Here is an 18,460-nt window from a genome sequence, read left to right as displayed (position 1 = left end):
AGCATGGTGTTACTCTTGTTGGATCTAATAGGAGCCAGTACATTGATGATGTTGACCTCAATAAGTTAGTTTGGTATGTGCTAAATAATTGTGAAGAAGCTGAGGAATATTTGGAGTAAGTATCTATTAGATGTTTTGGGGATTAGTTTTTGTTTTATTTCTATTTTTTCAAATTATTCTTATGACTTAACTTTGCCCTGCAGCTTGTACAGGGACGATCTTGAGCAGCAAGGTGCACTTGATGTTGATAAAATGGTTGAACAAGGATTTGCAAAGTGGTTTAGGTGCCATGACTCTTTCAAATCAGACCACATGAACTGCATATAACCAGTGAAAAATACTTGGTGATTTCTGAAAACGATCTTCATTTCATAGGATTAATTGTCATTACATCATTTCTGAACAAATACTAGGACTACAATTACAAAGCTTGTCCATCTTGCATTTCTAAAAAATCGTCTCATACAAAGCTGACTTACAGGCAACCATAACAGCAATCAAGACACCTACAAAGCCCACAAAACAAGGAAAAATCGATCACTATTTACTTTGGCTCATGCTTTGGCTCCTTAGCCTTCACTATCATCAGTGTCCATTCTTTCCTCATGTGCATTTTCTTTGGCTGCCCCTCCAGTAACTCAAGAACCCAATAAATGTTGACAAAACCCAAGAATTGAAAAAACCCAAAAAAATTGGCTATCATCGGGTTCGAACCCGAGAGCTCGGGATCAAACTCAAAGGGCCATACCATTGCTCTACTCAAGTGGTTTCATTAGTTCTCGAGTGCAGTCTTTGATAAACAGATCCTGCAATGCCAAAAAAAAGAAGTCCGCAACCTCTCGTGCCTCAAGGCGCCAAAACAATTTCCCTCGTCAAAAAATTCCGCCAAAAACACCGGCATATTTACTCATTTCCCGCACTCGTCACCTCCTCGGCCACTCATTCTCTCTTCCCCCCATTTCTCGAACCCTATCCACCACCGCCGGGACACAACCGCCGTCGACGAGCTGTGTCCCCACCCACGAGCTGTGTCCTCGCCGACATCAATCGCCGCGTCCCCCTCTCTCTCATCGCCCCATGCACCTATCTCACCCCATCCACCTCTTTCTCGCCTCAACCTAACCCTAACCACCGTCGGATTGTGGGTCGTTGCCGCACTGGATCTGCTTCCCCGTCGACTAGGGTTCACCGCACCAGGGTTGCTTCCCCTTTGACGACCACCGACGACGAGCACGTGGTCTACATCCGCAACCTAGCCACAACCGCAATGGTGGCAACAAGGGGGCAAGGTAGGAAGCGACCTACAGAACAAGAACAAGGTAAGCAAAACTCTTCTGTATTGATGAATTCTGTTATACAATTCTATTGCCCTGGTATCTAGTTAGCTCCATAAGCAATTCTTTTGCAGTGCCTCTAGCTGTGGGACTACCACGCACTGTCCCATATGTGCCTATAAAAATGTAGGTTCAGTTCAGACTTAGTTGTATCTGGTGTGTTAGACAATTAGTCCTTGTTTTTGCAAGAGAACCTGATCTGTTTTAGTTCCTGAATGAAATGCTTTGCTGAATGAATCTTGGTTTGCTAACCATTCAGTCAAATTGTATGAATAGTACCCACTGTCCCATATCTGCCTGTACAAGTGTGTTGCTATATACTCTGCTGCGTATGAATAGTACCCAGTCTTGGTTTGCTAACCATTCAGTCAAATTGTATTATGAATCTTGGATCTGTATTTATGTATTGATGTGCAATTAGTAATCTATTTTGCACTTGTATTTGTCTGAAATAGAAGCAGCAGTGATGTTTTCTGAAAGCAATTGTAGTACAATTCTGAAAGTAGCTGTGACTCTTGACTTCAAATAGATTTTGGCATGGTCTGTTTGACCATTTTAATGATCTGGATTTGGATGTAGCAGAGTGCATGCATGTGTGTTGATAGGAAAAGAGTAGTTCAGTACAATCTATCTTCAAAATTTTCAGATAATTTAGAGTATTTGTGCTTCAGTACAAAAAAAGTTGTACCTCTTACCTCTGACCTATTACTTGTTGCCTATAACCTATCACCTCTTATCCCTTAGCTCTTCAGCAGGCACTACTAGCTCCTACCTCTTATCTATCTAGCATCTAGCATTACTACCTCTTAGTACTTAGTTCACTCCTTTTTATTTTCTAATAGACACAATTTGCTTGTTTTTGTAAGAACCTCCAAAAACTGATTATGAGAGACGCCGGGATACACGCGTGGCGAACAATTTATAGAAGATGCAAGAATTTGGCCTGAAAAATCTATCTACTAAATTTAATAACTCTGTATCACAATCTGCATCAAAGAAGGGGGAAAATCAGCAAACAAGAAAACAAATAGTGAAGATTCAGATTCATTGGAGTATCTCCTTGAAGATGATGATCAAGGAGATAGTGATGATGATGACACTGAATCTGATGAGCAGCCACAACCCCTGGCAACTAAGGTGCTTCTTCTATCTTCAAAGTACTGGATGGGGAATATTTGCATTGCATTTGAATGTTTTAATCTGTTCTTTAATATATGCCCTTGCTTTTAGATGCATCTTGTTTCTTGCATACCTGTTCTTTAATGTATGGTCTTGCTTATTAATGCACATGACTTACTTGATTTTTTTTCCACAGTATCCTGCAGGGCATAGTCGGAAAGTCCTAGCTTCAAAGAAGAAGAAGATAGGTCCCACCATGGTGCTAGGCGTTAGGGCTAGTAAGAGAGTGAGGGCATCTCAAGGATCACAGGTGCAACCTCCTGAATCCCAAACAAGATCATCAAAAAGGCTTCAACCTTCAGCGAGAGATGGCCAGAATGTAGAGGATCCTACAGATGGTCATGATGAAATACCACCACAAAGGTCTTATACAGATGCAGAGGAAGGCAATGGAGCTGGTGGTCAGGACAATATAGCTGCAGAGGAAGTCAGTGGAGTTGGTGCTCAAGACAGTACAGGTGCTGATGAAGACAATGTAGCTAGAGAGGAAGACACTGAAGGCGAGTTATAGTTTCTTTGTCATTCAAATATGTCATCTGTTTTGCTTATCTGCATGAAACTAAATCATTTTAATGCAAATTCTATTTTGTAGCTCCTGCACAGCGAGCCCCAAGGAGACCCAGGCCACCCACCAAGGGAACACAGCTGGATAGGATGACAAAAGCTATGGGAAGGAGAATGCCCATAGCTGTTGCTGAAGGCAAAAGAAGGCCTCATGAACCTGTTCAAGCAGCCAAGTTTGCATCTGAGGCTGGTGTCATCATTCGGGATAAGGTTCCTGTCCTACCTCATTGGAAAGAATACAAGAGAGACGATCAATATTACAAAAACTTTGTGGGAAAGCTCTCTGTAAGTGCATTACTGTTTCTATGGTTAACATGTATATCTGTTTAACCTGAATTGACTAACTAAATATGGAATTGTCATATGACTAGGGGCGCTTGGCCATTAACCCTGACGACAAGCCAACAGAGGAAGCTTGCACCGATATGCTGCGCTCTGGGGTGCGACAAATGCGTTATCGGCTCAAGAATAAATACTTCAATGGTGTACCTGCAAATGAGATTAGGACAACTTCTCCAGTTGCATGCATGACTGATGAACAGTGGAAGGCACTAGTTGCAAAGTGGTCTGATCCAAAAAGCATGGTATGGGTATCTTCTCATATATTCTTTCTCATTCAGTTTCCAAAGGATCTTCTCATTTTAAACATATCATCTCATCAATCCTTCTTGCTATACCGAGGCCCTTCAATGAAAAGCAGTGCAACACATAAATATTTTCAAACATAAAGATTCCCTAAGCTCCTAAATTGGAGCAATTAGCAGAATGTACTTGGGAAAAAAGGGTTGGTCATATATATCCTGCAAACAAAAAGGATTACAAATATGCCCTTAAATATCAGTCCATTCATCAAAGGATAGAATAACATATTCTAAAGGACAAAATCATGAACAGAATAATAGAAAGGCAGTTCATGGTGAGCATTCAGACAATTTGAGATGTACATTTCATAGAAGTTGTATAGGGGCATAAAAGAGTAGACAACTCTGTAGGAGTTGAAAAATTACCATCTTACTATTTTTCAGATAAATAGGTATCTTGTCATATATTCTTTCTCAATCAGTTTCCAAAGGATCTTCTCATTTTAAACATATGATCTCATCTGACATGTTCATTATCTTGTAGGAATCAAGTGAAAAGAACAAGCAGAATCGCCGTAAAGTCAAGTATCATCGAGCTATGGGTTCTCGCAGCTATGTGGCACACTTACATGCATATGTAAGTAAAGAGTACCCTGTACATATTTGCACTAAACAACTTATTTTGCATTTCATCTGAGAAAACTTTGTTGTAATTGGTTATCTATGAAACAGAAGAAGAAGAAGAAAAACAATGCAGAACCAAGCACAGAACAAAATGAAGAACTTGATGCGGTGGAGGCCTTCAAGACCTGCCATACCAGCTCCAAACATGGTCTGACTGAACTAGCAAGAGAAGCAGTTGTAAGTCACGACATCTGTTTCGCTGTGCCAACAACTATTCATTAATTGGATAATATGTCTTGTTTCAAACATTTTGTATTCTGTCTTTTGCTCAAAACTGGTCATAATCCAATATAGCTAGACATACTTGCTAAATAATAATCCTATGTTGTTGACTTCTACTTGTATTCAGTTACCTGACAACAAATAAATGACTCATGATTGCATACCTATTTGGCATCAGTTTCTGTCAATGCAGCATAGGTTTTTATTTTTTAAAATACATCTTGTGTGATATTTCCTCCTCAAATTAATGCAATAAGTATCAACTAATGATGGGTCATTGCTGTTTCAGTCAAATATGGAAGCTTTGAGGATAGAACCTGTTGCTGAAGGTGAGACAGCAGTGTCCAGTGTGCAGGTTGTGTCCCAGGTGCTCTCCCAGAACAGCTCAAACCTTTTTTCTGAAGAGTGTTGGCATCAAACCAGTGCCATCCTCCAAATCATCATCATCATCAAATGAAAGCGAGCTTCGGGAGCAACTAGCAGCTGAAGCTACGGCTGTTGTACAAGGTGAAATCGATGAACTCAGGAAGAGAAGTGAAGAAGCTGAGGAAAAGCTGGCGAGGACACAAAAGGAGATGGAGGAGTACAAGAAGCTGACAGAGATAAACAAGGCAATGGAGGAGAACAATGCGTTGCTCAAGCGTATCTTGGCCATCAACAATGCTTCTTTGACATGGGCGCTGCTCATAGCTGCTGGTTCATTAAGCAAGGGGTCTGCTGGTGATTTTGTTTATGTAGTAACTTATGTTGCTGGTGGTTGGCAACTTTTTATTATTTCTTGTGATGTTAATGTGAACTGAGATGAAACTAGTAGTTCAAATGTGATGTCTAGTGAGTTATGTGAACCGAGTTTAGAATTGTTGATTAAGTTGTTGGTCATTGGAATACTGGATCTGTTAATTTATGGAAGCTTTTGGTCATTCCAGTATTATTTGCATTCTGTAATGAAATCAGCATGTGCACTTGTGATGAATTATCTGACCTTTCTGTGACGATTTGGTAATTGATTCTGTGACAAATTTCTATTTACTTCAGTGACGAAAATGAGTACCTATCACAGCAAGCCTTGTGGCCCAATAAAAAGTGGACACGTGGACCATCCACATCACTGGCCACGTCAGCTGCCACGTGGTCGGACACGTCACCTGCAATGTGGACGCGCCACGTGGATAAGACACAGCGTGGCAGACGTCGTCTGGCCGCCTAACAGACAGCAAGTCATGACGAAAAAGGGGCTATATCAATGACAAAAATAGATCGTCATAGAAAGAATACACTTCTACGACGACGGCCATTTCGTCATAGAACAAATGCACATCTATGACGAAAATAGACATTTCGTCACGGTAGGTAAAATATGACGCGCATTCAATGACGAATACTATATCGTCACAAATTCATCATAAAATAATATATGTGATGATTTTGGAGTCTTCAATGACGAAAGAAGAGCATCATTGATGTACACATCCCTAGTAGTGGAAATTGAAGCGACTGGCTTGCTACCTGATGAACCGACGATCCGAAGAAAAGGAGAGAAGCTTCACGCGGGGGAACCACCGAATCTAGGGTTAGGGTTGGCGGTGAGCAGTTAATCGATAGACCTGGATGCAATGGAGAACAATGCTTTGAAAGCGATTTAGGTTACGAGCGAGGCAATGTGGGTTAGGAGCTAGGTCAAGGGCAATGGCATTCGGTCAGACCCTTACCGATGCTGGATGTGGATGGTAGAGAGGCGGCTCTGGACCACGGCGGCGTAGGCCACGGCGCGGGACCTCAACGGCGCTGGAACGAAGACACGACGGCACGCTGGGTGGCGCAGAGCAGGGCGCGGTGATGCTGCGAGCACCGACGGTGATTGCGGCGTGGGGAGCTACGGTGGTGGCATGGAAGGCGGCAATGGCACGGCGGCTCAGGAGCACGGCTTGGCCGGGAGGCATGCGTGAGAGGCGGTGGTGGAGCTGGGCAGCGCAGCGGCTAGGGCTTGCGGCGGCTCGGGACGAGGGAGGCGCGACGATTAGGGTAAACACGCAACGGGATTAGGTAAATAAGGGTCCCCCGACGTGATAGAGAAGGAAACAAGAAAGAAACCTAATGCCGCACGATATCTACTGACCGGACGCTCCGGTGGTAGCGACCAGACGCTACCACCCAGCGTCCGGTCGATTCCAGAGAGGTCCAATTCCTCTAGAATAGCGATCGGACGCGTCCGGTGGACACCGACCGGACGTAGCCAGAGTCCGGTCAACTTAGCCTTCATCTTCTTCACACGACCGGACGCTGAGACGTCATCTGATCGGACGTTGAAAGATAGAGTCCGGTCACTCCTTCGCAGTGAGTTCACCTCCTGTGAACTGACCGGACACTGGACTGTAGAGTCCGGTGCAGCGTCCGGTCACTCTTTTCCAGCAAATCTTCAATGTTCCTTCGCGCTGCCTGTTCCCAATCAAGTCCCAACTTGAATAAGATCCAAATAAACACCAATTGGGACTGATGTGAGAGACCTCTCTCAAACCCTCAAGTTTTTCAAAATATTTTGCCTTAGGCTATAATTCTTTTTATGAAAATAGGCAATAAAAGAGCAACTGGAACAAAACGACAAAACAACATTCATGCATATGCAATACTTGTAAGTAAAACTAGTTGCTTGTCAAGTTTGATCCAAGGTTAAGCTTCTTCACACGCTTTTCGGCGGTTATCTTAACCATGTTAGACAAGCCCTATATGCATTACCAAAAATTAAGCATGTTGTATATTACAATGAATGCAAGGGACAACACAAGCTAATCTTTTAGTGAAGTTACTAAAATCAAGTACATTGAGCTCATTCCGCAATCTACAAAATGTAGCCTCATCTAGCGGTTTAGTAAAGATATCCGCTAATTGATCTTAGGTTCTTACACCTTCTAGTGATATATCATTTTTAGCAACATGATCTCTTAGAAAGTGATGGCGGATATCTATGTGCTTGGTGCGAGAGTGTTGAACCGGATTATTTGCAAGTTTTACTGCACTTTCATTATCGCACAAAAGAGGTACCTTTTCTAGAACTACACCATAGTCTAGCAAAGTTTGTTTCATGTATAATATTTGTGCACAACAAGCACCCGCGGCAATGTATTCCGCTTCGGCGGTGGACAAAGCCACACTATTTTATTTCTTGGAGGACCAAGACACAAGTGATCTACCAAGCAAATGGCACCCTCCAGATGTGCTTTTCTATCAACTTTGCAACCGGCATAATCCGAATCGGAATAGCCAACTAATTCAAATATAGCTCCTTTGGGATACCATAGGCCAATGCTTGGTGTGTGCTTAAGATACCTAAGAATTCTTTTTACGACAATTAAATGTGTTTCCTTAGGATTAGCTTGAAATCTAGCACACATACACACACTAAACATGATGTCGGGCCTAGATGCGGTTAAATATAACAAGCTACCAATCATGGAACGGTAGAGAGTTTGATCAACCGGGTTACCTCCCTCATCTAGGTCGAGATGTCCATTGGTAGGCATTGGTGTCTTGATTGGCTTACATTCATCCATCTTGAATCTTTTGAGAAGATCTTTCGTGTATTTCTCTTGAGAGATGAAGATGCCTTCTTTCATTTGCTTGACTTAAAAACCAAGAAAGAATGTAAGCTCACCAATCATTGACATCTCGAACTCTCTTGACATCAATTCACCAAATTCTTTGTAAGAGTCTTCATTTGATGATCCAAATATGATATCATCAACATATACTTGACAAATGACGATATGCCCATCAAGCTTCTTGGTGAATAGTGTGGTGTCGACCTTCCCAATGGTAAAGCCCTTCTCAATGAGGAAGTCCCGAAGGCGCTCATACCAAGCTCTTGGGGCTTGCTTAAGCCCATATAGTGCCTTGGACAACCTATAAACATGATTAGGATATCTAGGGTCTTCAAACCCGGGAGGTTGATCAACATAGACTAGTTCATTAATAAAGCCATTTAAAAATGCACTTTTCACATCCATTTGATATAGTTTCATTTCATGATGTGATGCATATGCAAGTAGGATACGGATGGCTTCTAATCTTGCAACCGGTGCAAAGGTCTCTCCAAAATCCAAACCTTCAACTTGGGAGAACCCCTTTGCAACTAGTCTTGCCTTGTTCCTCACAACGACACCTTGATCATCTTGCTTGTTTCGGAACACCCATTTTGTTCCAATGACTCTTGCACCTTTTGGTCGCTCTTCAAGAGTCCAAACTTCATTGCGAGTGAAGTTGTTCAACTCTTCATGCATGGCATTGATCCAATCCGGATCTTTAAGAGCTTCTTCTACTTTGGTAGGCTCATAGCAAGAGACAAAAGAGTGATGAGCAATAAATGAAGCAAGTTTTTGAGATCGAGTCATTACACCCTTTGATGGACTCCCTATGATGAGATCTTGTGGATGATCTTGTAGGAGAGGTGTATTTCTTCTATTGACCACTTGAGGATGAGGTTGTGGAGCATCAACATCTTGTGCTTGTACCACCATTTGCTCATGGGAGACATGAGTGTCTTCATTTTCTACTCTCCCATCTTTTTCACCATCTTGTGGTACACTTGATGAAGAAGGTTGATCAATGACTTGTACATCATCTTCATCATCTTTTGGCTTGATGTCTCCCACCGAAATATTCTTCATAGCCTCCCTCAATGGTTCATTACCTACATCATCAAGATTCTCATGTGCTCCTTGGACGCCGTTAGATTCATCAAATTCCACATCATATGTTTCTTCAACCAAGCCGGTGGCTTGATTAAATACTCTATATGCTTTGGACTTTGATGAGTAACCAACAAGAAAACCAATATCACAACGTCTTTGGAACTTCCCTAGGTGTTGCCGCTTCTTGTAGATGTAGCATTTACAACCAAACACCCTAAAGAAGGAGACGTCCGGCTTCTTCCCGTTGAGCAACTCATAAGGTGTCTTGCCAAGGAACTTTTGAAGGAATAGATGGTTTGATGCATAGCATGTGGTGTTGATTGCTTCCGCCCATAGAGCTTCGGGGGTGTTGTACTCATCTAGCATTGTCCTTGCAAGAGTGATCAAAGTCCGGTTCTTCCTCTCAACTACACCATTTTGTTGAGGAGTGTAAGTTGCGGAGACTTCATGCTTGATCCCAACTTCATCACAATAAGCTTCAATGTTTGTGTTGTCAAATTCTTTTCCATTGTCACTTCTTATCTTCTTGAGCTTCACTTCAAATTCATTTTGTGCTCTCTTGGCAAACTTCTTGAAGCAAGATGCAACTTCGGATTTGTCATGAAGAAAGAATACCCATGTATACCTTGAATAGTCATCAACAATCATAAGACAATAAAGATTTCCTCCCAAACTCTTATATGTTGTTGGTCCAAATAAATCCATGTGAAGGAGTTCTAGCACTCTTGTGGTTGACATGAAAGCTTTGGTTGGATGAGTATTTGCAACTTACTTGCCGGCTTGACATGCACTACAAAGCTTGTCCTTTTCAAACTTCACATCCATCAACCCTCTCACCAAGTCATTTTTCATAAGCTTCTTGAGTGAGCTCATCCCAACATGAGCAAGTCTTCTATGCCATAGTCACCCAAGTGTTGTTTTGGTGAATAGGCAAGTTTTCAAATTTGCATCTTCGGAGGTGAAGTCCACTAGATATAAGTTGTTGTATCTAAATCCATTGAATATCACTTGATTATCATCTACCTTGGATACAACAACCTCCTTCTCGGTGAACAAGCATTGGAAGCCAAGATCACACAATTGTCCAACGGATAGCAACTTAAAACTCAATGAATCAACATAAAGCACATTGGAGATGGAATGATCATTTGATATTGCCACTTTGCCTAATCCTTTAACCTTGCCCTTTGAGTTCTCTCCAAATGTTATTTTCTCTTGTCCATCTACCTCTTCATTTAGTGGGGTGAACATATGAGGATCACCAGTCATATGTTGAGTGCAACCACTATCAATAACCCAATGACTTCCACTGGTCTTGTAGTTCACCTACACACAAGAGATTCAAGCTTTAGGAACCCAAACTTGTTGAGGGCCCTTCACCTTCTCAACAAGTGACTTAGCCACCCAAATCTTCTTAGGCCTATTCTTGTTAGGGGGTCCTAAGAACATGACTTTCATCTTTCCACTAGAATCATTTCTAAGCATGTAGTGAGCATTGAAGGCAAAGGGTCTAGCATGCTTGGGCAAGGGTTGTGGCGGTGGAGTTTGGCACTCATGAGCAAAGTGGCCATCTTGTCCACACTCAAAACATCTCTTTGGCTTTGGCTTTGGCTTTGATTGTTGTTGTTGAACTTGAGCCTTCTTCTTCTCTACACTTGCCACATATCCAATGCCACTTCTATCCATCTTCATAACGGTGTTCATGAGTAGCTCACTTTGGAGGTGCTTGCCTCTAGCAAACTTGCTCAACCCAATCTTGAGATGCTCTTTCTCCAACTTGAGCTTCTTATTTTCTTCCTTTAGAGCATCATCTTTCTTCTCTTCCTTGAGCTTCTTGTTTTCTTCTTTGAGCTTCTCATTCTCAAGGATCAACTCTTCATGATGATCAAGAGTTTCTAGCACAATGGCGTTGTGGCTTTTGATCTCTTCAAGATCTTTCTTGAGCTTCTCATTATCACTCTTGAGCTTGACATACTCATCATAGTCATTGCACTCAACCACTTGCTTGCCTTTGCTACTAGATCCTTGCTCAATGCTCTCATCAATTAAATCATCACATGGGGTAGCTATATCAATCTTAACAACATGGTTAGTAGCATCATGTGGCTCATTTGGTAAAAATTCTTGAGCAATAACAAGAGTATCATGATTGATCTTAAGAGTAGTGTATTCATCTTTTAGCTTGTTGTGGCTAGTGATGAGCTCATTGTGCACCCACTCAAGTTTATCATGTTTATCTTTAAGCTCTTTCTTAGAAGATTTGAGCTCCTTGAGTTTGGATGATATAGCATCATTTGTTTCTTTAAGCTCAACATTAGCCTTTTCCAATGTATCGCATTTAGCTAAGAGTGAATCATTTTTAGCATCAAGCTTTTCATTTTTAGCTCTACTCTTTCTAATGATCTTAGTGTATTTTCTTAGTATTTTGACAAGATCATCATATGAAGGTGAATCATCATCATCGCTATCGCTATCATCATCACTAGCTTGCTCATCATCACTAGTATCATCATTATTAGTTACCTTGTGTTCACCCTTGGCCATAAGGCATAGGTGTGTAGAGGATGATGGCGGTGAAGATGAAAGATCAATAGCAATGGCGGCCACCTTCTCATCTTCACTATCATCATCGGATGATCCACTAGATGAATCAATGTCCGTGAGCCAATCACCGATGATGTAGGCCTTTCCACTCTTCTTCTTCTTGTGGAAGTCCCTCTTTTTGCCATCTCTCTTCTTGTATGGCTTATTCTTCTTCTTTTCATCTTCATCTTCGTTACTTGAGTCATCTTTCTTGCCCTTGTTCTTGTTCTTGAACTTGTCTTTCTTGGGCTTGGTGCATTGATGTGCTAGATGACCAAGTTCACCACAATTGAAGCAATCCATTTCGGAGATTGGCTTTCTTCTAGAGCTTGTGAAGAACTTCTTCTTCTTGCCATCGAACTTTATGCCACTCTTGTTTAGCTTCTTTAGCATCTTGGCGGCTTTCCTCACCATGAGAGCAAGATTTTCATCTTCATCTTCTTCATCACTTGAGCTCTCATACTCAAATCTTGCTTTGCCCTTATCTTGGCTAGCTTTGAATGCTAAGTCCTTCTCTTTCTTCTTGGTAGAGGATGAGCCATCTTGTGGTGTGATGTGCATGTACATCTCATGAGCATTGATCTTTCCCAAGATTTGTGTCGGTGTAGCGGCAGAAAGATCACCTTGATGTAGCACGGTCACAATATGTCCATATTTGTCAATGGGGAGGACACTCAAGATCTTTCTCACAACGTCGGATTGTGACATTTGAGTAAGTCCAAGCCCATTGACTTCCTCTACAAGAACATTTAAACATGAATACATCTCATTAGCACATTCTTTGGGAAGCATCTTAAATGAATTTAGCTTTTTAATTACAAGATGATAGCGTTCCTCACGCTCACTCTTGGTTCCCTCATGGAGCGCACAAACGTCCGACCATAGTGCATGGGCGTCTTTGTGGTTCCTTACGTGGTTGAACACATCTTTGCAAAGGCCTCTAAAGATGGTGTTTCGAGCCTTTGCATTCCACTTTTCATAATTAACCTCATTGCCTTGTAAGTTAGTAGCATCCCGAGGTTTTGGGAAGCCTTGTGAGGCGGCTCTAAGTATACCAACGTCTAGAACTTCTAAGTACGCCTCCATGCTAATTTTCCAATATGGAAAGTCATCTCCCTCAAAGATAGGAGGAGGTCCATCCCCATGTGACATCTTTCTCAAAGCAATTAAGCTTAAAAACATGAGCACGAGGCTCCGATACTAATTGAAAGGATCAAGATGCCCAAGAGGGGGGGTGAATTGGGCTAATTCTAAATTTTCTTGCAATAATTAAATCCTACGGTTAGCCCAATTAACCCCTTGTGCCTAGAAAAGTGTTTCTATCAATCTAACGCACAAAGGACTTGCAACATATGCTCCAAACTTACTCTAGCATGGCAATTCTATGAATGTAAAAACAAGTATTGAATTGCTCAAAGTAAATGCTCAAAGTAATTGCTCAAAGTAAATAGAGAGAGAGGAACGCGGCGATGTTTTGCCGAGGTATTGGAGAGTCGCCACTCCCCACTAGTCCTCATTAGAGCACCCGCGCAAGGGTGTAGCTCCCCCTTGATCCGTGCAAGGATCAAGTGCTCTCTACGGGTTGATTCTTCGACACTCCGTCGCGGTAAATCACCCACAACCACTCACAACTTGAGTTGGGTCACCCACAAGCTCCGCCGGGTGATCACCAAGCTCCCAATCACCACCAAGCCATCTAGGTGATGGCGATCACCAAGAGTAACAAGCACGAACTCTCACTTGACCACACGAAGCCTAATGAGAATGGTGGATGCACACTTTGCTACTCTTGATTCACTAATGAGGCTACTCTCTTGGATTCTCAAATCTCAATCACCTCACTAGGACCTTGCTCTTCTTGGCACTCACAAATGTGTTTCTCAGCTGTTGGAATAAGCAAAAGTAACTCCACACATGAGTGGAGCTTCTATTTATAAGGCAGCTTGGAAAACGAACCATTATGTGCCTCTACGGGGTGACCAAACGCTCCGGTCATGTTGACCGGACGCTCCGGTCAGTTCAACCCGCACACCAGTGATTAAGTGTTGACCGGACGCTGACAGGGTCCGGTCACCACTGACCGTACGTGTCCGGTCCCATTTTTCCCTCACTGGATGCTTACTGTACTCGACCAGATGCTTGATCCTCAGGGTCCGGTCAGTATTGACCGGACACGTCCAGTCACAGATTCACTCTTCTGGAACCTTACTGGAGTCAACCAAACGCTGCCTCTCAGTGTCCGGTCACTTGACCACTCAGCGTCCGGTCACGCCAGACGCAATCTCCTTGATCAAATGAACTGACCGGACCCTGCGGCTAGCGTCCGGTCGCACCGAAGCCAGCGTCCGGTCAGTATTTGACCCTCCATTCACTTCCAACTCTCGATCATATGTGAATGAAGTTTGCTCCAAAGGATCTTAGGCATATGTAGGAGCTACCTAGTGCTAGGTTTAACAAGTGTGCACCACACCTAACTCACTAGACTCATCTAGGTCAAGCTACCCGTCCATACCCCCCTTAATAGTACGGCCAAAGGAAAAAAAGTCCTAAACTACTCTAAGTGTCACTCCAACTCCAATCGACACTTAGAACTAGTCATCCTTAACCTTGTCGTCCATCCTTTGAAAACCAAAATGATTTCCATCGTAGGGGCATGACCACCTCGATTGCCCAATTGATCCCCATTACCATGACCTAACTTAATTGCCTCTACAGAACACACGTTAGTCATAGTAATCTTGTATTGTCATTAATCACCGAAACCCAACTAGGGCCTAGATGCTTTCACACCTATACCTCCTCCTCAGAGGATGAGTGAGCGGAAGGTAACTCAGACGGTGATGAAGGTACAGGCGACGGTGGCCTCGTCTTGCCTCCACCCTTCGCTCGACCCTTGGGTCTACCCTGAGGTCTCTTCCCAGACCCCTCAGCTGCATCGGACCCTTTACTCGCCACTGTCGCTTTTGAATAAAGCGACGTTAACCTCCTCATACCGCCCACCATTGTTCAATCACCTGCAATTAAAAAGAGTAAACCAATTAGCACATATAATACATCAAAATAGATGCAAAATAAACAAAACATACTTAGAAAATAATAAATCAATTAGCACGGATCATACATGTATTAGAAATAATCATCATCATCGGGATTAGCTGGATCATAGGTCTCATCATCACTATCACACATGTCGATATAATCATCCCCGTGCTCCGAAGGAGGAATGTCGTTGCTTAGATGTAATCGCTGAAGTAATTCTAAGTCCTTCACATTCTGAACCTCATCACGGGCGTCCTCATCAGCACCAGTTTCATTGTCTACTTCCATTCCCTAAGCTTCGGTTAAGTCTATCTCAAAACTCCCTTCGAGCCCATCTTCTTGAAAGAACTCTCCGTCATATGTGTTGGGGTCTATGTTGTAATCTTGATTGTTGGGGACAGGTAGTTTACCATGTGGCGATACCTTGTACACAACATCCCAACCCTTAAGACAATCTACAGTTTGGCACGGGTATGAGAGATAATAAACTTGCGTTGCCTGTTGAGCCACAATATAGACATCGTCTCCTGGTAAGACAGATGATTGTCTAATTTCGACTAGCCAAAGATTAGGGGTCCGCCTCACTACTTCAGGATCAAACCAATGGCATTTGAATATAACGGGATTAAGAGGTTTGCAACCATGAAACATGAGTTCATATATTTCTTCAATTCTTCCGTAATACTCAACCCCATCTAAGCCTTGCGTAAAAACTCCGGTATTTGTGGTTCTTCGATTGGGCCGACTCTGCTCGTGGCTTGTTGTGTGAAAGCGATATCCATTCACGTCATAACTGGTAAATGACTTGACCCTATAGGCAAAACCATCGGCAACCTATCTCAACTCGGCACTCATAGACGCATCGGTTTGTCCCTACAAGTTCAAGCAGGGTAGTTCATTATATTAGTCGCACGTACAAGCAACTTGTAATGTCAAACTAAGTACGAGCCAAAATGGACAGTATCTTCTGTTTGAACCAAGAAATAAAATCGGGCATTCCATTTCCCGCACCCTCTCTAAGAAGGGTCGAAGTTTCCTGCGGGGTAGGTTCCCTTGATTCTCGCCAGAATCATTCATAAAATTCCCTGTACCAACGAGAAACAAGGGAGTTGGACATAGAATTGTGACTACTTGAGAAAAAGTTTGTTGAGAACTTACAGCATGTACGGCTCCACTTCGGATAGGTTGGTCAAGACATATAGCATAATAGTTCGCCACTCTTCATGTTTCAAGGTCTTGTTAGTCACACCACTTGCACTTCCTAGGTGCCCTCGGAAAATGCTAAGGTTCGATTCATCTTCACCAGCATTGTAACGAGGAAGTGGATTATGCACGCTAGGAAGGTTGTCAGCATAGTATTTTGTTGTGAAGTTTGACACCTCCTCCAGAATGTATGCCTCTGCTATGGATGCTTCAATTTTGCATTTATTTTTACATTTAGTTCGAAGAACCTTTTTGAAATCTCTCAATTGAATAGCACCAACGGCCCTGCACAGGCCCCCCATTCGTGCCTCATACGGGAGGTGCAAAATCAAATGCTGCATCAGATTGAAGAAGCCAGGTGGAAAGATCTTCTCCAACTTGCAGAGCAACACAAGCGCCATTTTTTCCATGACTGCAACCACGGTACGAGATAACTCCTTAGCACAAAGCTGGCGAAAGAAATTGCTCAACTCCGCCAGCACTATCCAGACATGCTCAGGGACATAGCCTCGAACCATCACCGGCAGTAGCCGCTCAAGCCATATGTGGTAGTCATGACTCTTGAGCCCGTTGATTCGCATAGTAGCTAAGTTCACTCCCCTCTTTAGATTCACTACATACCCATCAGGGAACATTAACGTTTGAAACCATTCTAGTACTTCCCTCCTTTGGGCCCTCGTTGGAACGAAATCGGCCTTAGGCTTTCTCCATGACTTCCTGTCTCCGGGAGGCACCATGTCTAGCTTTGGTCTATTGCATAACCTCGCCTGATCCACTCTAGCCTTAACATTATCCTTTGTCTTATCAGGAATGTCCATGATTGTACCAAAAATTGCCTCGGCGATATTCTTTTCAGTGTGCATTACATCAATGTTATGTGGAAGTAGAAGGTCATCAAAATAGGGGAGATTCCACAAGCATGACTTGTGAGTCCATGCATGTTCCTCACCATATCCCAGAAAATGATCTCCTTGGTCATTGACCTCGAGAGCGTCTAACTGGGCATGAACCACGGCACCAATCATCATCTGGGGTGCAAGACCTTCAACTACTATATCTTTCATAAAGTTCTTGATGTCACGTCTGAATGGATGGTCAAGAGGGAGGAATTGTCGATGTTTGTCAAACGAAGAATACTTGCCACCCTTCGTCAACCAAATGAACATCAGAGACGCCTTGTATACTGGGCATGAGAACTTCCCGTGAACACACCAGCCACAGAATATCCCATACGCCGGATAGTCATGTAGGGAGTACTGGTACCAAACATACATTTTTAAGTTTGTCTTTGTAGCTCGGTCATATGTCCATACCCCTTCCTCCCAAGCACGGATCAAATCATCAATCAGAGGCTCCATGTACACACTCATATTATTCCCTGGGTGTTCCGGAATTATCAATGACAAGAATATGTTCTATCATTGAAAGAGGACGCCAGGGGGGAGATTGAGAGGGATAACGAACATGGGCCAACAAGTGTATGAGGCAGCCGCCATTCCATAAGGATTAAACCCATCTATTGCCAGCGCAACACGTACATTACGAGCCTCTAGAGCTTTCTCATGATGAATCATATCAAACCTTGTCCATGCTTCACCATCGGATGGATGCACCGGTTTCTTAGGGTTGTATCGACATTCGTATTTGTGCCATGTCATTTGTTTTGCGGATTCCTCGGTCATATAAAGCTGTTGGATCCTCGGTACGAATGGAAGGTACCGTAGGATCTTTACGGGGATGGTGAGCAGCCTCTTCTGACCATCACTAGAGTCTACCTCCAGGAACCTAGATGATTTACACTTCACACAGTACTTTGCTTCCGCATGTTCTTTCCTAAATAAGATGTATCCCTTCGGACAAGCATGTATCTGCTCATATGGCATCTTAAGTGCACGAAGGAGTTTCTGTGCCTCATACATGCTCTTTGGTAGGATGTGACCATCCGGGAGCAGACTACCAACAACTGTCAGCATAACATCGAAGGCTTCTCGACTCAAGCTAAATTGGGACTTTACGGCCATTAGGCGTGCAATGACATCCAGTTGAGAAACTTTGGCATGCCCGTGAAGGGATTGTTGTGCCGCAGACAACATATCGTAATACGCCTTTGTGGTTGGCTCTGGCTCCTCCTCCCTATGTCCTTCATCGAAGTGTGCTTCATGATAATCATTTAACATGTCTCCTACCCCAGCATCAGCATCATAATCCTCAATGCGTTGTCTCATGACCTCATCTCTCACACGATCGGATTCACCATGGTAGATCCACCGGGTATAGTCCACCGTAAATCCATTCTTACAAAGATGTTTACCCATGACCACCTTTGTTTGTTGATGTGTGTTTGCACAAATGCTGTAGGGACACCAAGTGCCACGCGCTCCTTTAA

The 18,460-nt window shown here is 43.0% G+C and overlaps 1 protein-coding gene and 1 pseudogene across 1 annotated transcript; one reads left to right on the top strand and one right to left on the bottom strand.

Moving 5' to 3' along the window:
- The first annotated feature begins 2,709 nt into the window (after positions 1-2,709).
- On the top strand, positions 2,710-5,492 carry LOC136481470 (uncharacterized; annotated as a pseudogene).
- A 10,692-nt stretch (positions 5,493-16,184) lies between these two features.
- Positions 16,185-18,389, bottom strand: LOC136484363 (uncharacterized; the record flags this gene model as incomplete). Its single annotated transcript, XM_066481606.1, is given in 1 exon segment — positions 16,185-18,389. A coding segment is annotated over 1 exon segment (2,205 nt), but the record flags the coding sequence as incomplete, so codon positions are not given.
- Between the last annotated feature and the right edge of the window lie 71 nt (positions 18,390-18,460).

The sequence above is a fragment of the Miscanthus floridulus genome, chromosome 9 (genome assembly GCF_019320115.1).
Source record: "Miscanthus floridulus cultivar M001 chromosome 9, ASM1932011v1, whole genome shotgun sequence".
Lineage (NCBI taxonomy): Eukaryota > Viridiplantae > Streptophyta > Magnoliopsida > Poales > Poaceae > Miscanthus > Miscanthus floridulus.
The sequence above is the reverse complement of the archived record's forward strand: the minus strand, read 5'-3'. Positions and strand labels throughout refer to the sequence as shown.